We start from the raw sequence: 22,803 nt of genomic DNA on the forward strand, positions 1-22,803 counted from the left end.
TTATATTCTTTTTTATATACTTTCACTTAACTGTTATCAGTATAATGGCGGATAGTTATTTTAGATGCTTAGCATGATATTGACATTAATTTGGCAATTGAAGTAGTAAATATCACATGTTATTTTCACTTTCTTGTTAGAAACTTTAATTTCAGAAATATATTGATTCTAATGGTATAGTTAGAAACAGAGGTGATATGAGAACCTAAGGATGTTATGGAAAGAGACTAGAGTTCTGCCTATCCTGACACAACCCCCTGGACTGAATAAAAAGATATATATTTGAGTACTGTAATAGAACAAAGGAAATGGTCTATGTAGGTAGTAACATGCTAAGAATCAGGAAAATGTTCAGGGGAAGGGGACCATATTCACTCATTCACTTTTTCCTCCTTATTCATATGCTATTTAATGCTTTGCCATGAATTTGAATATTATGTAGATGTAAAATCCTGGGAAAAGTAGTTGAGATCAACAAAGAGGGTGAAATGGGTGTTGTCAAAGTAAAAATAGCAGGTAGCTTTTATTTAGTTCTAATGATATGTCAGCCTTGCTCTAAACACTACCTACATTAAGTCATTTATTTCTCAGAACCATCCTGTGAGGTAGGTACTGTTGTTATCTCCATTTTTAAATGGTTTAAATCAAACCGTGGAGGCCTAATGAAGACTTAGCAATAGCTAGAAAGTGCACTTTGAAGTTTGAATTGTGTGTAACTGTCAAAGTAAAAAGAGTACCTTCGTGACTTATTTTTCATAATTTGCTATTTTTTAAAAAAATAAGTTATTATTTACATTCAGTAAAATATACTCTTTTAAGCATCCAGTTTAATGAAAACTGCAGTTCACAAATGCAGACAATGTGTAATCACTATAATCAAGGTACAGAACAGTTTCATCACCACAAAAAATTACCCTACGTGTAGTTAACTCCTCATTTTTTCCCAGGCTCTGATATCCACTGATCTGTTTTCTGTTCCTAGTGTTTTGCCTGTTCCAAAGTAAAAAATGGAATCATACAATATGTGTCCTTTTCAGTCTGTCTTCTTTCACTTTTTCACTTAGCATAATCCATTTGAGACTCATCTATGTTGTAATTTCTTCCATTCCATGTACTATAGTACATCCATTGGATGAATGTACTATAGTATATTTTGTTGAAGGACATTTATGTTGTTTCCACTTTTTGGCAATTATAAATAAATCTGCTATAAGCAATTTCATACAGGTTTTTGCATGAACATAAATTTTCATTGCACTTTGATAGATACCTAGTAGTAGGATTACTGGGTTATATGGCAAATATAAATTTAACTATAAGAAACTGCCAAACTATTCTCCAAAGTAGAGGTATCATTTGCCTTTTCATCACTAATTGATTTGTATCCTTGCCAGAACTTGGGGGTGTATGTATGTGTATGCATATGTGTGTGTGCATGTGTATAAGTACATAATATATGTATGTGTAAATGTATATATATATATATATATATATATATACATAGGTATATAATAATGTGTGCATTAGCCATTCTAATAAGTATATAGTGGCATCAATTTGGTTTTAGTTTTTATTTACCTAATAACTAATGATGTTGAGCATCTTTTTATTATGCTTACTTGCTATTTGGTGACATGTCTGTTCAAATGTTTTGTCCACTTTATTATTGAGTTGTTTGCTTATTGGGATTTGAAAGTTCATAATATATTTTAGATACAAATCCTTTATCAGATAGATGATAAGCCCAGTCTGTGGCTTGCCTTTTCATTCTCTAAAGAACATCTCTTGAAGATCAGAGCTTTTAATTTTGGTGAAGTCTAATTTATCATTTTTTTTTCTTTTATGGATTGTACTTTGGGCATGATATCTAAGAATTCTTTACCTAACCAAGTTCAAAAAAGATTTCCTCCCATATTTGTCTAGAATTTTATGGTTCGAAGTTTTGGATTTAGGTCTATGACTCACTCTGGGTTAATTTTTACATATTGTTTGGACTAAGGTTAATTTTTTGGCATATGAATATAAAGTTATTCCACACCATTTGTTGTAAAAACTATTTTTCACCATTGAATCACTATTTCTTGATACTCTATCCTTTTGCCAATACCATACTATCTTGATTACTGTAGCTGTATGAGCATTATAATAAGTGATGTTAGTCCTTTAACTTTGTTGTTCTTTTTCAAAATTGTTTTGATTATTTCAGTTCCTTTGCCTTTCCATGTAAATTTTAGGATCAACTTGTCTAGAAAAAGTGCTGCTGTGATTTTTAAATTTTGAATTGCAGTGAATCTGTAGATCAGTTTTGGAAGAACTGACATTTGAACAATATTGAGAATTCTAATCCATAATCACAGTATTTCTCTCTACTTATTCACATCTTCTTTGATTTATTTCATGAGGGTTTTGTAGCTTTTGGCATAAAGATCTTGCACATATTTTATTAAATTTCTCTTAAGTATCTCATGTTTTTGGTATAAGTGGTACTTTTTAATATTTTAATTTCAATTGTTCATTGATAGGATGTTAAAATAATGATTGATTGATTTCGACCTTGTATCCTGCAACCTTGCTAAGTTCTCCTATTACTTCTAATTGTATTTTGTAGATTCTTTGGGTTTTTCTGTATGGATAGTCATGCATCTAGGAATAGAGACAATTTAATATTTTCCTTTCCAATATATGTTCATTTCTTTTGTCTTTTTGTTCTGGTGAGGACCTCCAGTAAGATGTTGAATAGGAATGGTAGAAGAGGAGAGCTTTGCCTTGTTTCCAATTTTAGGAGGGAAATATTCAGTCCTTTACCATTAGCTATGATGATATCTGTAGGTATTTTGTAGATATTCTTTCTTAGATTGAGGATTTCTTTCTAATCCTAGTTTGCTGACTCTGTGTCGTGAATTAGTGTTGAATTTTGTTAAATGCTATTTCTGCATCTATTTTGATGACTAAAAGGATTTTCTTTAATCTCTTGATATGATGAATTACATTGATTCATTTTGTTTTATACTGAACCAGCCATGTAATCCTAGGATAAACAACACTTGGTCATGATGCATTAACCTTTTTATAGAACTATTGCTGGATTCATTTTACTAGTTTGTTGTTTAGGTTATCAGTCTGTGAGGTTTTATTTTCTTTAAATGTTTTTATCTCATTTTGGTATCTGGATAGTGCTGTAATAATAAAAGGAATTTGGAAGAGTTCCCTCTCTTCAATATTCTGTAAGAGTTTATGTAGAATTACTGTCATTTTTTCCCTTAACTATTTGGTGGAATTCACCAGTGAAGACATTTGGGTCTGGAGTTTTCATTGTAAGAAGGATATCAACTATAAATTCAATTTGTTTAATAGACATGGTTTCCTATTTCTTCTTTTTTTATGCATTGTTTTATTGTGAACTTTTAACATATATACGTAACAGTGATAACTTTCAATGTATGATTTAACAAGTAGATCGAGAGCAAATTTCAAAGAATGTTATGGGTTACACTTCCACAATTTCAGTTATTTTCATTATTGTAAAATATAACATATATATAGAAGGGTGCTAACTTCCAATGTACAGCTCAACAGGCAGTTAAATAGGTAATTACAAAAATTGTTATGGGTTACAGTTCCACAGTTTCAGTTCTTTCCTTATTGTGAAATATAGGGTATATACAGAAAGGTGAAAACTTTCAAAGCACAATTCAACAAATAGTTTATAGAGCAAATTTCCAAGAATATTATAGGTTACAGTTCCACAATTTCAATTATTTCCTTCTAGGTGTTGTATACCCTAGCATCTTAAAGTATATATATATATGTGTGTATGTATATATAGTTTCAGTATTTGTAATCCTTTGTTAAATCCTATCTTGTCTGTTGCTACCCCTTCCTCTCACTTAATCTCTTTCTCCATCTTCAGGGGTGTCTAGGCAATGACCACCCTAACTTGTCATATTGAAAGGTGATGTCGACAGTATGGGGAAGGGGGCTGCATCTGACTGTTGTTTTTAAAGAGGCTATTGCCTCTGGGGTTTAGGACTTGTCTGGAATGGGAACACTCTGGTGGATTTAAGTTTCTGAGAGAAGAAACTTAGTGAGTAAATCTTTTATAGAATCTCAGATAGGGACCTAGGTATTTCGGGACTACTACTGTTTCTTCTTGAATAAGCTTTGGCAGTCTGTGTCTTTCAAGAAATTTGTCCATTTCATCTAAATTATCAAATTTATGAGCATAGAGTTGTTTGTGATATTTTCTTATTACTATTTTAATATCCATAGGATTTGTCATGCTGTCCTCTATTTCATCTGTAATATTTGTTATTTGTATTTTTTTCTTCTTGATTAGTCTGACTAGAGATTCTCCAATTTTATTGATCTTTTCAAAGAAACATCTTTTGGTTTCACTGAAATGTATTTTGCTTTTCTGTTCTTCATTTTATTGATTTACACTCTTTAGCTTATCCTTCTACTTGCTTTGGGTTTAATTTGCTGTTTTTTGCTTTTTTTTTTTTTTTTTTTTTCCTAGTTTCTTGAGATGGGAAACTTTAGATCAGGGATAATCAAAGTACAGCCTGCAGGCCAAATCTGGCCTGCTGCCTGTTTTTGCAATTCAAGTTGTATTGGAACATAGCCACATTAATTTGTTTATGTGTTTTCTATGGCTGCTTTTGTGCTACAATGGCAGAGTTGAAGTGTTGTGACAGAGACCATAAGGCACACAAACTCCAAACTATTTACTCTCTGGCCTTATACAGGATAAGTGGGCCAGGCCCTGTGTTAGATAATTGATTTGAGATCTTCCTTTTTCTAAAATAAGAATTTACTGATATATATGTTTCTCCAAGCACTGCTTTATCTGCATCCTATAAATTTTGATATGTTGTGTTTTCTTGTTTTTAATTCAAAATTTTTCTAATTCCCTGTTTCACTTTCTCTTTGACCTGTGTTTATGCAGAAGTGTATTGTAATGTCAAAATATTTAGAGATTTTCCAGATATCTTTCTATTGTTGATTTTTCTAGTTAATTCCATTATGTTCAGAAAACATGTTTTGTATGATAACAGTTTTCTTAGATTTGTTAAGATATGTTTTATGGTATATTTAGTGAATGTTAAATGTACACTTGAAAAAAACATGTACTGTACTGCTGTTAGCTGGTGTGTTTTATAAATGTCAATTAGGTCAAGTTGGTTGATAGTATCATTCAGCTTTTCTATATCCTTACTGATTTTCTGTCAATTACTGAGAGAGGAGTATTGAAATATCCAACCATAATTGTGGGTTTGCTTAGTTCTCCTTTCAGTTTTATCAATTTTGATTCATATATTTTAAGCTGTTAGGAATGTACCCATTTATGATTATCATGTCATTATCATATGTATTGCCCCTTTTTACCTTGTTCATAAATTTTGTCTGATATTGATATAGCCACTACAGCCTTTAAAAAAAAAAATTCAGTTTTATTGAGGTATATTCATATACCATACAATCATCCATGGTGTGTAATCAACTGTTCACAGTATTATCATATAGTTGTGCCTTCATCATCCCAATCCATTTTTGAACATTTTCTTTATACCATAAAGAATAAAAGTAAGAATAAAAAACAAAAGTAAAAAAGAACACCTGAACCACCACTACCCCATTCCACCCAATCTTCATTTAGTCCCTGTCCCCATTTCTCTATTCATCCATCCATACACTGGGTAAAGGATGTGTGATCCGCAAGGTTTTTACCATCACGCTGTCACCCCTTGTAAGCTACATAGTTATACAATCATCTTCAAGAGTTAAGGCCACTGGGTTGGAGTTTGATAGTTTTAGGCATTTACTTCTAGCTATTCTAATATATTAAAACCTAAAAAGTGTTATCTATTTAGTGCCTAAGAATGTCCCCCAGAGTGACCTCTCGACTCCATTTGAAATCTCTCAGCCATTGAAACTTTATTTTGTTTCATTCCACTTCCCCCTTTTGGTCAAGAAGATGTTCTCAGTCCCATGATGCCATGTCCAGGTTCATCCCCGGGAGTCATATCCTGTGTTTCCAGGGAGATTTACACTCTGGGAGTCAGGTCCCACGTAGCAGGAAGGGCAATGAGTTCACCTGCCCAGTTGGCCTAGATAGAGAGAGAGGGCCACATCTGAGCAACAAAGAGGCACTCAGGGGGAGACTCTTAGGCAGAATTATAAGCAAGTTTAGCTTCTCCTTTGCAGCAATGAGCCTCACGAGGGCAAGCCCCAAGTTAGAGGGCTCGACATACCAAACCATCAGTCCTCAATGTTTATGAGAACATCAGCAACAACCCAAGTGAGGAAATCCAACACTTCCACATTTCCTCTCCCAGCTCCTCAGGGGGCCCTACATATATATTTTTATTCTCTGTCCAAATTACTCTGGGATGTGTCACTATTTCACACTAACCTGTGCAAACCTACCAGATCTTACTTCCCATTCAAAGTTCCATGTAATTGTGGTGTTTGAACAAGCTGACTGGACAAGTTAAATTGTTTAGTGTACTACAGAAAATAAAGATCCTGCTTCAGATACCCATCTCTTCCCTTGGTCTCACATAGAAGTTGAAGTTTTAAAACACAGTCAGTATCATCCTTTACCCTTTGGCCCTATTTGCCCTAGTCCTAACCAGATCTACTTCATTCGTATCTTTAATTGAATTCTAGACTCTTTTTCAGCTTTTTAAACAGTTGCTGTATGCACTAATATTGAGATTCATATTTGCCAAGCTCTAGCTCTGAGCCTCAGGTGTCACACAGATACCCAAAATTTCAGAGACTGGTCAGGTCATACACAAAGGGATCAGCATCTTAGACTTTGGAGATAGCCATTACAATTCAGGAATAGATGTGACTGCTGTAAGAGCTTACAGTCTAGGGACCATTACAGTGAGTGTTCCCATGATAAGTTGTGCTCTAAGATTCAATTCTGAGTTTACACATTGTAGTTAGTCCCTATTGGTGAGGCATTAATAGTGTTTGCCTTTGTTTCTCGCATACTTCACTCAAAATTCTGTCTACAGGATCCATTTACCTTTTTGTGTGTCTCACAGCTTCACTCCTTTTCTGGGGATTGCTCAATATTCCGTTGTATGCATACACCACAGTTCACCATTCTGTTCCTCAGTCAGTGTACCCTTGAGGCCACCTCTGCCCATTGTAAATCATGAACTCTGCCTCCATAAACACCAGTGTGCAAATGTCCATTCATGTCCCTACTCTTAGATCTTCCAGGCATATACCCCATAATGAGGTTGCAGGACCTTATGGCACCCTCATACTTAGCTTTTTGTGGAACCATCACACTGTCATCCAGAAAGTACAGAGGTTTTGTTGATTAGTGTTTGCATTTTTTATACTTTTGCTTTTTTTTCCAAGACAAACTTGGAACACATTAATCAAGAGAATGGAAGAATATGAATCATTCTAAAAATAAAATCAATGTATCAATAAGTAAAATCTAATATGAAAGTACCCACCCCTCACAATGAGAATATAATCAAATGAAGGAAGGCGACAGTCTAAATCAGAGAGTGGAGAAGGGATGCCTTTGAGAGAGGAAGGGTCCTGGAACTGAATTATCAAGACACTCTCAGCTATTGTTTTCAAATTCCAGATACCTTGGGCCCTAGTCAGTGGTTTATGCTGTATGTGGTGTTTGGTCACAAAGTTTAGCAGTGGGTATATGTTGTGTCTGGAATGGGGAAGGAGCTCTGAATCTGGGGGTGATCGTAACACTCAACTCTATAATATCAAGGTGGAGGGTATGGGGACACAAGAGCCCTAGGGAGTCTTTTTGCTCTTCTGTCCCAGGCACCAACCACACCACTGCAAGGTAGGATGAAAAGTTACTTACATTACTAGTTTAGTGGAAGAGCTCTAGTAGTTACAGAAAAGGCTTCTTGGAATAGGCCCAGTTGCTATGGAGAAAATACACATTCAAGCCCCAGAATAACTATTTGCCATTCTTACAGTTGGTAGACAAAAGGCGTTCTCTCTGGTTGACTTGGAGAAGACAGTCTTTCTTCACAGAGAGAACCAGAGCATTCAGTTTTCTAGACAGTTCTTGCTGTTTAGCATAGTATTTTTAAGCATCTCTGGGTTCAGTACTAAGATTGCTCCAATCATCAGCCTCAGGTGTGGTTCTGTAATGGTGCCATGCTAACTTATTAAAAACTGAAGTCTCTCAAATGATTCACTTGAAAGAGCATTCAAATAAATGGCAGCATCAGTATCCACTCCTTCTGTGGAATAGAGTTTAGATCTCCTTGAAAACATCTAGTATGCAGATGAGGAAGTGGCAGCCCAAACCAAATCTCTAGCCAAAGGGGCTGCTTATATAGGCTCTGGGCTAGGTGTAGGAGCAGTTGAATGCATATAGTTAAAAAGATGACCTATTTTTTGAAGTGGAACATCACTAACTAGGTCACTTATCTTAATGTAGAAGTCTTCTTTACCAAAGTAACAAAGCTTTAACAGTTTAGTAGCCCTCTTTTCTATTTTAACATCTTTCTACTGTCACTCTCATTGAGTTCTTGAACAACTCAAATGGCTTGTGAAACAGTTGTGGATTACCTAAACAAGTTGGTTTATCTGGAGCTTTGGCATTGAATCTCCAGCTTCCAGCTCTGATGCTACCAGATAATACTGTTCACACAGCATCTTGGCTATTTCATATGCATCTTTCACTACATGAGCCACATTACTGGTGGGATCAATATTTCCTGTATGCTTAAGATGAGCAAGATTCATGTATTTACCAACAGAAGTGTGTGCTGGTTAATAAGCCTGCAGAAAGAGGTGTGATTGGTATAAAACTGACCCAGAATTTATTGGATTTTATTGCTATTGTATGGATGAAACCCATACTTCTCCTTATATTCTATCACTCCTTGTACAATTGTAGGAATCATATCAATATATCTATTTCTGACTTTAATCAGGACTGACAGGAAGTTACCCAAGACATATGGATATTCAGGACTCTTATTTTCATATTCAAAGAGTTCATTAAAGCTCTGTATATACCAACTTTGAGCCAATCCCACCAAGGTCAATTAAGCAAAGTTATCCAGCAGAAAATTGATCTCTCTTCTTGTGTTATGTTAGCCAGTCACCCAAGAAGCTCTTTTCATAGAAACATATATGATGTTTTTCTCATACAAATTATCTCTCCCAAAGCCCTAGGACTGCTTGATGGAGTGTAGTGATGGTGAGAAGCTTGAGTAGCACTCAGTTTGCTGGGGCACTGGGTGCTTTAGCAGCAGCTGCAATAGCTGCATCCTCACTAGGCTGGTGTGAAGACCTGTCGATATTCCTGAGTAGCTATGATGGCTGGCACAGCTGGGATGAGCAAGTTAGGCACATTCACCAGGCATACACCCCTGCTTTATCCTTAGCCTTAGTGCCACGATGGCAGTTCTCAGCTTTCCCCAGATCCCCCTCCCCCAGAGGGTGGAGCCCCATGTTTTTATTATTTATTTTTTTTTCATTCATCTATATCTTTATATTTAAAGTGAGTTTCTTATAGACAGCATATAGGTCAATCTTGATTTTTACATCTAATCTGAAATGTCTATCTTTTTAATTTGTATTTTTAGATCATTTATATTTGATATAATTGTTGATATAGCTGTATGAAATCTACCATCTTGCAGGTTGTTTTCTATTTGTTCCATATTTTGTGCTTTACTTTTTCCTCTTTTTCTATCTTCATTCAAATTATTTCAATATTAATTTGTGTTATTTATACCTTTAAAAAATTTTAGCGGTCATTCAGGGTTTATGCTAATGCATTTTAATTTATCATGGTCTGCTTTCAAATAATATTATACCACTTCACATGAGCTGTCAGGATTTCCTTTTTACCAAGCCACAGTAGCTCTAGGAGAAAACTTATGATCCACAATATTAATATCTGGATTAATAGATGTGGTGGTAAAGACACTTCAGAATTCCTTCTTCATTGTTTTCTGGGGAAAAGTTTGTAGGAAAAATGTGGAAAATCTTAGATGTAAGTGCAGGCTAAATATTTGGAACATTAAAGGTAATTGTCATTGGTAATGTTCATACTGCCTCAAATTTCATGACATGAAAAATAGCTGATTTTTTTTGCCTTTTATTTTGAAACAGATATTGCAGCTGTAGAAGAATGGTTAGTAAGGGTCACCTTACATCATGGATTAAATATTTATACTACTGAAGGAACCCTATTGGATAGTGTTCGAGGTAAAAGTCAGCAGACACAATTTTGACACCTACTATATGCCAGACTTTGTGCTAATTTGCTTATCTTCCTTCTTATTTTGTTCTCTTATTCCACCTTGATATTATACTATATAGAATGCAGAGTAAAATTAATGAGTATTATGTTTTATGGAAAAAATCATGTGGGGAACTCTTAGAAGTAATGTTGTTGGACTCCACCACACACCAATTAAAATCAGCTCTCTAGAGGTGGGGCCAGGTATTCATAGTTTTAAAAATCTCCCCAGATGATACTGATGTGCCGTGATGATAGAGAACTGCCTTAGAGAAATGTTTGTGTATGTACCCAGGAGGCATGTACAATTCTATTTAATGCAGCATTATTTGCAATAAAAAACTGGAAACAACCTAAATGCCCATCAATAGGGGAAAAGACAATTAAATGTTTTAATTTTCTGTTAAAATAAAGGAAATAGAGCTATATCCCTTATCAAGAACAAAATGCAAAAACATTAAGTGAAAAAATCAAGTCGCAGAAAATAGTTAGATGGCATTTATCTAAAATTTAGAAAATACACAGAGCAAGATTATATACTGTTCATGAATATGTATATATTTTAGTAACACATAAAAACGTGGGCTAGATACATGCTCAGCAATTTCATAATAGTAGTTGCATTTGGGGAGAATTTGGGAATGGAACTATTGACTGGGAGCAGGGGCCTTCAATTCTGTCTGTGTTGTTTTATTTCTTTAATCAAAATTAAACTATCTGAAACAAAAATGACAAAATGTTTGTACTTCCCTATTTTCCAAACTTGAAGAAAATAGTGAGCCAAGTTTTCAATTGTAAATGCAATACTGTTTATGGAAATTGTAATATTTTGATATCCTGTGCTACTTTTAAAACCAAAATACCATTGGAAAACTGTTATTTCATTTTTTAAAATGTGAAATAAGAATCTTATTGATTAAGTACATATTGAAATGTTCCCAGAATAGTAGGCATTGCATTACAATTTGACTTACACTAGTTTAGAAGGTACAGAGGTACTGAGGCAGCAAATATTCACCTATCAAGGGAATTAGACTACTACTCTGGAAAATAAGAATCATCTATTTTTAACTTATAAAGAGTAAGGTAATACTCTCATCTATTTGAACTATAGAATACTTCCTTTAATCTTCAAAGGGAAGTAGTAATGTTCCATTTTCAAGAATGCTGCCACAATTTAAACAGCTAAACTTGATTTCCACAGAACCTATTCTTCAATGGAATCTTGAGATTATAATGGGAAAACAGGAACTTAGTGAATTATATCTACATGTGGTAGATCTCAAGGTGACAAAATGCCCTTGTGCCAATGATGTAGCATTGCTTGCTTTCATTTTGAATACAACACTTGATGGTAAGTTTATTGCTTTATTGAATTTTGGAAGTGGCATTTTGTAATTTATAACAATAATGCTTAACCAGCAGTACAAATTAAATGGGAAATTAATATTTCCTAAAAACATCTAAGAATCTACTCATCACTTTACCTTGTGTACATGCAAGTGTGCTGTACTAAGTATTTTTTTCTCTGTGATTTCTTGCAATGTTAACAGTAATTTTAGTATTTCTCCTAATTTCCTTTACTATCTGTTCTCTGTTAACATTTTCTCCACCCCCCCCAAGATTATTCGTTGTGTTCAATCCATCTGCCATTCCTGCCATGTTGTAAATAGGTATTGTTGTTCCTAAGGTATGACAGTGCTATTTTATTTATTATGAATTCATTTTCCAATTATATTATTTATTTATTTTATAAATATTAATAAATAATATTTATTAAATAAAATATTTAAATTATTAAATAAATGATAAATATTTATTTTATTTTAGTTATTTTATTTTACCATCATATATTATAATATATAACAGCATTATTACATGTTTCAACTGCTTAGTAGTACAATTCTAGTTGTTTTTCCTAGCATTGATGACCTCCTAGTCCCCAAATCTAATGACTATAAAGGGGAAAAAAGAAAAGGATTTAAAAACAAGAAGCAAAACTTTACTACTCATAGATAATATATATATCTATATAAAAATACAAAAGAATCTGCCGGGGAACTTTCAGAACAAATAGGGAATTCTACAAGATTGTGGAATATAATGACAATATGCACAAACCATTCAAAAACTAATTTGAAAGTATAATTTAAAAAGTCCGATTCATAAGTAACAAGCCCCAAAACATACCTAGGAATAAACCAAGAAGAAAAAACTCTGCAAGGCCTATTGCAGAGAAATTATAAAACTCTAACGAAGGCCATAAAAAAGACCCAAATAAATGGTAAGATATTTTATGTTCATGAACAGGAATTTCTAGTAGTATAAAAATATTAATTCCCTCCAAATTTATCAATCAATTCAATGCAATTCCAAGAAAAATTATAGCATTATGCTTTTGTATGCGGAAATTAGCAAGCCCATCCTAAAATTCATAGGGAATAGTAAATACCATGAATAGCCAACATAATTTTAAAGTAGAATAAAAAGATGGGACTTCTTATTTGAAATAAGGAAAATGTTTTGGTAATGATGGTGGTGATGGTAGCACAACATTGTGAATACAATTAACAATACTGAATAGTCTTTAAAAGGGGGAATGTTAGATTGCATATATGGTAACAGAATAAAATTTTTTTAAAAATCTATGGAACTACACTACACAAACTGAACCCTAAGTTAAACCGTGGACTTTAGTCAATAGTACAGTTATTAAATGTGCTATCATCAATTGCAACAAATTTTCTACACCAATGCAAGGTGTTGGTAGGTAGTGTATGGGAATCAATCATATATTTTATGCGTGATTGTTTTGTAAACCCACAACTACTCTAGAAAAAAGAAAAAAAGGCTGAAAAAAGATGGAAGTTGTTCTACCACAACTTACTATAAAGTTATAGATTAAAACTATAATGCCTCGTGTATAGAGATAAACACATAGCCTTGCCCCAAATTTCTTTGAAATCCTGAGTAGCTTACAGTCTTAGTTATTTCTAGCTTTTATTAGTGCTTCTGATGAATTAATTTACTTATAAATGTCTCTCTTTTCCCTCTCTGCTCTACCTGTGCTACACTATGTCAACCCATATGGAAACTTAGCTCATTTTCTTGCTTTGCTCAATGGATCCTGGCTAGGACATTTCTTCCTTCTCTTTATCCTGCCACCAATGCCTACTTCCTTAACCACAGAGGAGGAGACAGTCTCAGTTCTTCATGTTGGTTCTACCACACAACTAGTCATGGGAGAGAAGGGGCAGTCTCAGCTCCATGGGATCACACTCATGCTTCTGCAACCTGTTCTTTAGATGAAACCACCTGTTCCCCAGCTGGCCACCACTGTACTTTGACAAAAAAAGAAGTTCACACAGTATCAAGCTGCAGTTGTCTAAGCTAGCAGTTCCCTTAAGAGATTTTTGTTCATCCCCACCTCCAGCCTTCATACCACATGGAGTTAATGGTGGGCACAGTTATCCCGTAGCCCCATGTGTTCCAGTTTGGACTTATTACCTACCTTCCTCCTTTAGGACATTCTTAAGACAGATCCCATCAGGCCTCTCATGCCAGTTTTTTCAGTCATCCCGAGATGTTTGAACTCAAACATTACCTCTCTTTGCCTCTCCTTGGTTGCCAGCATGTAGTAACCACCCTGTCACTTACACTCATTCATTGATGAAGTTAGCCTCTGGATTCCTGCTTTCCTCTCCATGATTTCTGATGACTTCCGCATCCATCTGGACAACCCATCTAATAACCCTGGCTTCTCAGTTTCAAGGCCTCCTCTCCTCCAGTCTTTCTCACATCTTACTTCTCTGGTCATATTCTTGACCTTGTCATCTCTGATAATAGCATTATCTCCAATATCTCCACTACAAGCACCTCATACTCTGTCCACTACCTCCTATTCTTTCAGTCTCTTCTAATACTCACACTCCAACAATTATTCTCATGAATCTATTGTCCCTACCACCTTTTTTTTTTACTACCCAACATCCTATTTCCTTCTGTTCTCACTATAATTTTCATAGTCCATCATTATAAATACTTCCAAAACTTCCTTGTCCTTCTCTGCCTTCCTTGTCTGCACGACCCAACTGTTCGGTCGGAGTCGTTCAGGAATCCCCACAATGCAGCGAGTCAAAGTTTAAGTATAAAGTTTAAGATTTGTTAGAGGAAGAAAGCAGTTGGGAGCCAGCAGAAAAGAAGAAAAAAGATAATGGCTTCGGCCTTCTATCTGAGAGCAGCATTCTTTAACAAAAAAAGGAACCCACGTTGGGAAGGGTGCCCGCTGTGGTGTTCTGTGCCTCGATTGGGTAAGTTCTCATCTAGTTTTGGGCTGATTGGTTGGTAGAGTTCTGAGACAATATTCTTTTTAGGAAAGCAGCTGAGTTATCTAACTAGGGAGAGCAGGCCTTTGGTTGTTCATCTTATGGATATATCTGACCTTGCCTACCCACCTTTGAGGCACCACTGTGGCTGGAACAGCCTTGAACAGCTTTGAATAGCCTTCATTCTTTAGTTTATGGGGCACCTGTTTTCTGTGAGATAAGCTGCGGGGCCCCTGGGTTAGAAACTCCTTCTACATGTTAGTTTCTTCTTCTGGGATCTAACATTCCTGCTTTTTGCTTTTAGTAAAATTGACAAAATTCTGGGCTGTATTAGGGTTAAGGCTTTAATTTAGTTCAAGGCAACTTTTTGCAGGGAGCTGGGGCGTTGTTCTTTTTCTTTAGCTGCTTCTGGCTGGGTGTGGTCGTAGTTGGGGGTAGTTGCCTTGAACTAAGCTTTAGCATTATTAAATTGATGTTCGGATATTTTCTGCTGGAACTGGCTGGTAGCAAGGCCCTTCTTGCGGTAGGAGCAAACCTTCAAATCTTTGTTGTAGCAGGAGCATGTTTTTGGAATTTTGCTGGTAAGTCACGGCTGCTATTGACCTATTGATAAATTTAATTAAATATTGTAAGAGGCAAGGAGCAAAAAGAAAAATTAATATAAGGATAATTAATGGCCTAATAAGGGAGAGTAGAATAGCTCATAGAGGCATGGAGAAGAATGAAAGAAAATTTGATAGAAAGTTGTTTAGGTAGAAGAGAGAAAGCTGTTTGGTTAGCATTTTCTTGTTATTTTTAGTTTTTGTCTTATTTAGGCTTGCTTTTTAAAGTTTTGATTATAAGACTGTATGGTTACATCCCTCATATGTTACCACTGGCAATGCTGGGAAAGTTCTTGGGAATAGAGAATAAGTTTCTGTTGTTGAGATTAGAGCAACAGCAAGTTATGTTAACAAGGGCCTTTTATGGTTAGAATAACTGGTTAGAATAATAAAGCTGCTTGAGTGAAGTAATTTTAATAAACAACAGTTTTTTCTTTTTCTCTATTGGCTATTGAGGACTATATTAACCATTTTTTAGCTAAAGAATTATATTGACTATTTTGTATTTATTTAGCTTTTAAATTTTCCTTTTTTATGAGACATTTTCTTTATTTTTAAGAAACTATCTTGTGAGCATCTCTTACAAAAGGGAAAGTGGGCAGAGGTTTTTTTCTTGTAACTGCTTTTTGCTGAGCAAGGGTGAAGAGGTTTTTATATTAATTTGGAAGATGTTTTGAACATAAACTCACAGATACAATATAGGCAATAATAAGCAAATGACAAGCAAAATAAAAATTGTGGTAATTTTAAGGGCTATTTCCTATTTTATAGTAAATTTATTAAGGACTTAGAAAATGCATTTAGTTTACTATAATTTTAATATGATTTTTTTTGCATATGATTTAATATTGAAGAGACATTATTATATTTATTTGGTATATATGTATAGCACTTAATGCTAATGAATGCTTAAGTTTTTTCCTGAGCTGCATTGGGTGTTAAGTTTATGGTACAATACATGCTGTCCCCTCATAGGAGCAGGCTTTAGTGTTAATTATGTTTTTAGGTTTCAACAACATCATACTGGCAATTACAGCTCTGGAAGGTATCTTCTTTGTACAGTTGTTGTAGCATAGCATCATTGGTCTTCTGGGAAACAGAACGGTGGGCTTCAGGGTTCCATTGGGCTGTTTTATAGCACCCTCTGGCACTATGCAGCAGAGCCAATTTGGAGGCAGTGTCCACTGAAAAGCTAAAATGATTGAGTTATTTCTGGCAGGCAGAGGCAAAGGTGTTTGTAGTAAAAGGTGGTTCTCATCTACTTCTGGAGCACGTCCATGTGATGTGGTTGACACCCTCATAGCTTTAGGGACCACAGAAATGGGTCTTACCAATAACTCCAATGGGGAGAGAGCATGCAGGTACAGTACTAGAAGCTTGGTTTAAACATGCAATCACTTCAATTAAAATAGAGGTCTAGTTTTTCTTTACATTTTTACTAGGGTTATGTTAGATAATGGATAGAACATAATTTATACACTTGCCTTGCTTGTTTTTAAAAGTGTTTCTTTACTGTTGTTGAAGATGAAGCTTTGATTTGTAGCTAACTGCAAGCACTTTTATAAAAGTATTACAGTAAAACAGTGTAACTTACAAGGAAATTTGGCTGTTTTTGTTACAGATAACACTTTAAAAATAACTGAAATTATAATTAGCAGCACTATATTGTTGTTTGATGTTATGCACATTAGTAACCAAAAGAAGGTTAGAAGTTTTTAATTTTTATAACATTGTCTAAACATTTCTTCTGCAATTTATAACATATTATATGAATTTAATCATTTTTGGTAGTTTATTTACTTTTCACCTATTACATGAATTCAATGATTTTTTAGTAGTTTATTTATATATATATATTTTTTCCAAGGTGAAAGAACAAATTCTTTGTAACTGTTGGGAATAAAAAGATATTCCTTAAGGTTTGACCTTGAGAAAGTACAATGGGTTTGCCGCTAGAACACAGGTGTTGTGAAAACCATCGCTGATTTTTAAGCCAAAATGGGAAAGGAAAAGACTTAGCTCTTTTAAAAGTGAGGAAACAATATTTGTAAACAACCAAGGACATGATAAAGTTAACACAGAGTGCAACAAATTCATGAAAGTATTTTGTTTTCTTTATATATTCCAGGTTTATTACAGTGATTACTAAGTAATTGATGGCTATATTTATTTGAGGCATGGATAGCTTAGAGAACAAATAATATTTTTATACATTTATAAAGTTTTATTTAATATAAAATGAGTAAACATAGTTTTATTTACTGGCTAAACAAGGCTGTTAAAAGGACTTTGTGCTAGTGTTATGGATTTGTTTGTTACACTTTAAACCTATGGTTTTTATTAGAAAAGGCCTGAGCCTTATTAGGTAATCATTTAGCCAGTTTGGGTTTCATTAAGTAAACTCCCATTCAAATAAGAGTATAGGGGACAGACAATAATTTAAAAGTAAAGAGTGCTTAATATAATAATTTAAATAAACAATCAAGGACATAATAATGTTAACTTAAAGTGCAAGAAGTTATTTTGATAAAAGAGACTTTTTGCATCCTATACTGATTACTCAGAAAAACACTTTTACAACCTTATATTAAGAAATAACACCTCAATAATTTAAGGAAACTTTTTTAAATAAAAACACACTTTTTATATATATATATTTCATTTAAAGGTTATTAAAATGATTTTTGAAATTGTTTTTAAGCAAACATTTTACCATATACAATTACCATTATGAAAAGTAGGATAGGAGGAGCAGGAAGAGAGTGGCTGGGTTGACAGTAAAACAGCAGGAGACAGTAACATGAGGAGCTTGCAATATGGTGAGGTGTGTCTACATTTTGTGAATTATTAAGCACATACTTACAACACTGAATATTAATTACTGCTTTGGGTGGTTGCCAAAATATTTAATGCTATTTTGTTTTATAAAACCACTTTTTTTTCTTTAAGTTGTGAGGCTCTATATTTAAGCCATGTAATTACTAGTTTGTACCATTTTTTAACTTTGACCGCAGAAATAATTATTTTCACAAACTTTTTACAGCCTTCTGTATCTATCTTTTAACCTTGACTACAGGAATAAATTTTCTACTCTACAAACTTTTTGCAACTTTTTGTATTTATCCAGGCTTCATCCCACATTCCTAAACAATGAGTCATTTAGGACAAAGCCATTTTTCTTTTCCTCTTAATTAGAAAAACATTCTTTATATTTTCTATACAACATGCTATTGCCACCAAAAGTAAACTTGTTAGAATGATGCTAAATATTTAAAACATTTTAGTTAATGCATTTTGAAACAGTAATAAATAACAATCTTTTGGCTTTTTTTTTTTTTTTTTTAATATTTATGGCTTTTAACTGTTTAGCCTCTGTTGAAGTACAAACTTTTGATATAGGACTTGGAGAATATGAATTATTTATCCTAGTTATTACATTAAGACTTTTTACTTTTTATAATTTAGAAATTGTATTTTAGTGTTTTAGGGTGAAATTTTGTTAAATATGCTTTTATATTAGAAGGAATAACTGCTTTTTTACCATCAGAACATAAATCATTAGTTGGCATATGAGAATAATGAGGCTTCTTAGCTGTTTGATCTCTTTAAAGAGAGGGAGTCAAAGTTCTTATTATCAGATTTTTAGTAGAGATATTATTTTATGACACTGGTTTGACAATTTGCACTTTTGTTGATTTTTAAATTGTATTAGTTACTTTTGATGTCCTTCCAGCAATTTTAGGTTTTTGCAAGGATCCTTTTGATTAGGTCCTTTTTGACTTCTTAATTTTAAAAATTGATAGCACATTTACATTATTATTTCTTTTATTTAATTGCTTTGGAAGCCTTGATATTAAAGCAGAGGTGGAAGTTTACATTTTTTTTAATTGTAACTTTTCCTTTAACTTACAGATTTTTCTTTCTTGAGATAGTTTGCTATAGTTAGTCATATCACACATAAAGGCCAGCCAACTGCAGCTATAGTTTGTTAGTTTTATTAAATTTTATAATTTTTGTTTTTGTAATACATTTTTAATTGGATAATTACTTGAAGGTTAGTGTCCCATTTTCTGGTTATTTTGCCCTTTTACTTAATTTATATTGTGGCCACACAGAGTTGCAATAATGTACTTCCCAAATTTAGACTAGTTATTAAGAATAGTTTTTAAGGGAGATGTAATTGGCATATTTTGAGAGTTTCCCATGGCTGAACAATAGCAAAAGAAATTATAAAGACAGAACATAGGAGTAGGAGCTGTTTAAACATAACTGGTTTTTCACACAAATGCAAATTGTGCAAACTGCACAAAATTTAAAAGGAGAACTATAAATCTGGGGTTACAGTTAGTGGGGCTCAAACCCACTGAGTTTGCATTCATGACCCTTGGATCAACTTAATTAGTCTTACTACACAATAGACTAATTGAAACAAAAGAAAGCAAAGTGAACACAATAAACAAAAAATTACACACTTACCAAGTACAGGGAAAGTCTCAATTGCAAAGCTACCTTAACTTAGATGCGTTTGGTGTTTGTCTGTGGCAGGTGCTTCCACCTGGACCTCTGAGTCCTGGTACTCTAGAAAAAATTTCTGGGCAGTTGGTAGACATAGAGCTGAGGGGTCCAGCCAACAAGACATGGATCAGGGCATTTGAAAACACGGTTTCAAAGAGTTAGGCTCACCTGATCTCTTATCAAATAGAGAAATAAGTTTTTCTTTTGTTAGGGGAGAGGGAAATTTCTAAGTAAGTGACTTGTGGCTTAGAAAATTGTTTTTTTATTTTTGGAAACTTTGTATTCTTTCTGTTGGAGGTAGTTAAGGAGAGTGACTGTTTTTGCGATAAGGTTTTAGGGGAGCTGCACAGTAGGAGGTTATCTACTTTTGAAGCAGCTTACTGGGATGTAATTTTAGTGTTTGGAAATCAGAGGCTAAACATTGTTAGGGTTGGGGATGGTTGGTTGATAGAAAAACAGCAGGAGACAGTAATTTGAGGAGTTTTTGCCTTATTCATTTATGTTTTGGTTGCGCCAGGCATGCGCTCGGGGCTTGCGCTGCAGCCCCCTGCCTGGGAGAGGAGGGCTGGAGTGGGAGATGGAGGGGTGTGCTGATGGTGAGCGGACTGCGGGCGGGCAGGGTGAGGTGAGGAGGGGGCAGTGACAGGATGGGAAGGGAGGGGAAGGGGTTAAGGATGAGGGGAGGGGAGTGGAAGGGGTTGGAGAGGAATCGGGAGGGAGAGTATAGTTATGAGGGGGATGGTTTGCAGGGTTAAAGAAGCAGAAGCTGTTTAAAGGCTTTTCAGGGTTAACTTTTGTAGAACGGAAAGCAGAAGACTTAGAAGGCTTCTTTTGTGAAGGAGGAGAATTTGGTAGGAGGCAACAGAGTGGCACAAAGATAGCCAGGACCGAACAGTTTAGAAAGCTTGAAAATAAGGGGCTTCAGACCATTTGCCATTGCACTGAATAAAATTATCACATTCAGTGAGAATTTGCCAATCAAAAGTGCCATTTTCTGGCCAACATTTTTGTTGTTCTAAAGGATATTGTGGCCAAATTGTATTACAAAAGTGGATGAGTTTTTTGCTTTTATTTCCCCTTCTAATTGAAGTTTACCAAGATTATGGATTAAACATCTGAGGGGAGTAAATTTAGGAGGAAATTCAGTTTTGGAGTCACTGAAAAGTGACTGTATATTACCCATGATTATTTAAGAAATTTGAGAGGCTTGAGGTTTGTTAGGGAACTTTGCTCGTCAGAGGCTTACGGAGATCGCCCATGGGCAACTCATGGCCCCCCTGCTCCTTTAGAGGCTTATGGTTTCCCTGCAGGGAACTTTGCTCATCAGAGGCTTATGGAGATCCCCCATGAGACCCCCATGGTCTCCCCACTCCTTTAGAGGCTTATGGTCTCCCTGACTGAGGCTGACATGAATTCGGGCTATGCTCATCAGAGGCTTACAGAGATTGTCCGTGGGAGACTTACAGCCCCCCTGCTCCTTTACAGGCTCACAGTTTCCCTGTAGGGAACTTTGCTCATCAGAGACTTATGAAGATTGCCCATGAGACCCCCATGGTCCCCTCGCTCCTTTAAAGGCTTACAGAGGCCACCCAAAACATTGCTCAAGTGAGACTAACGGCCCAGATCCACACGACCACCGCAACAACAAAGCAGGCTTCCCCAGTTTGCCATTGGGGGTCAGGAAATGCGTGCAGTCTTTCACCCAAGGCATCCCCCAGGTTACTTTGACTGCTGCAATGGGGAAAGACCCTCACGGATTGTCAGAGAGTTTTGACTGAGTGCTCAGGTTTTCCTAGGCTTATGAAGCTGGGTGCCACATTAAAGCAAGCCGAGGTGCCAAACAGAGGTGGGCCGGGGTGTCCATGGGACACCGAACAAAACTCTCGAGGGGGGATCTGGGCAGAAAGACATCACTTACCTACCTAGGGCCGAATTAGTTGTAGATAATTGAGAGCTGTGTGGGTGAGCTGGCATCGTGTCAAGGTGGTCTGATTTGATGGACTCAAGCCGCTAAATGTATGGAAAACTGAATGGCTGTAGTTCGGGAAATGGAGTCAACTGGAAGGCTGCCCTGTTGCCCTGAGGGGCCAGGAAATTTAAACCTTAGTCGAACCTCTATCCCGGGTCTTTGGCACCATATGTTAGGTTGGAGTCATTCAGGAATCCCCACAATGCAGCGAGTCAAAGTTTAAGTATAAAGTTTAAGATTTATTAGAGGAAGAAAGCAGGTGGGAGCCAGCAGAAAAGAAGAAAAAAGATAATGGCTCCAGCTTTCTATCTGAGAGCAGCATTCTTTAACAAAAAAAGGAACCATGTTGGGAAGGGTGCCCGCTGTGGTGTTCTGTGCCTCGATTGGGTGAGTGCTTATCTAGTTTTGGGCTGATTGCTTGGTAGAGTTCTGAGACAATATTCTTTTTAGGAAAGCAGCTGAGTTATCTAACTAGGGAGAGCAGGCCTTTTTGGTTGTTCATCTTATGGATATATCTGACCTTGCCTTACCCGCCTTTGAGGCGCCACTGTGGCTGGAACAGCCTTGAACAGCTTTGAACAGCCTTCATTCTTTATTTTATGGGGCACCTGTTTTCTGTGAGATAAGCTGCGGGGCCCCTGGGTTAGAAACTCCTTCTACATGTTAGTTTCTTCTTCTGGGATCTAACATCAACCTTAGTTAAAACCCCTCTCCATTCCTGCACAGAGGAGCAGAATATGCTAGGAAAAACACTGCATACTCATCTCTCTAAAATTACATTGACTATCTCATTTTAAATTCATTATCGAAAATCTTGAGTGGACATTCATCACTGCCCAGAAATCCTATCACTCTTCCCTCTTAGGTTTATTTTTCCATTCTAAAAAGATCTTTTTACACTTCTTCCTATTCTTCAAACACTCCCTATCATCTTCTTTCCCTTCTCACTCTCAGCTGTGCCTTTGTCTAGTTATTCATAAGGAAAATAAACAGTTGATCACAATAAAATTCCTCATTGTTGCACCTTCAAATTTACCATTCTGTCTTCATATGTACTTGCATACTTTGCCTTTTTGCACCGTAAGAAGTATCTCTGCGGCTATCAGAGGCTTTGAATCCCATTCCATC

General features: G+C 35.4%; 1 protein-coding gene and 1 pseudogene across 1 annotated transcript in view; one reads left to right on the forward strand and one right to left on the reverse strand.

Moving 5' to 3' along the window:
• Positions 1-22,803, forward strand: part of CATSPERB (cation channel sperm associated auxiliary subunit beta) — a 188,590-nt gene that overhangs the window by 21,360 nt on the left and 144,427 nt on the right. The window contains exons 5-6 of the mRNA XM_037835252.1: positions 10,135-10,230; positions 11,469-11,618. Of these exons, the coding sequence (XP_037691180.1) occupies positions 10,135-10,230; positions 11,469-11,618 (246 nt within the window). The remainder of the gene's footprint in view (positions 1-10,134; positions 10,231-11,468; positions 11,619-22,803) is intronic.
• LOC119530863 lies at positions 7,958-9,284 on the reverse strand (annotated as a pseudogene).

This window comes from Choloepus didactylus, chromosome 4 (genome assembly GCF_015220235.1).
Source record: "Choloepus didactylus isolate mChoDid1 chromosome 4, mChoDid1.pri, whole genome shotgun sequence".
Classification (NCBI taxonomy): Eukaryota; Metazoa; Chordata; class Mammalia; order Pilosa; family Megalonychidae; genus Choloepus; species Choloepus didactylus.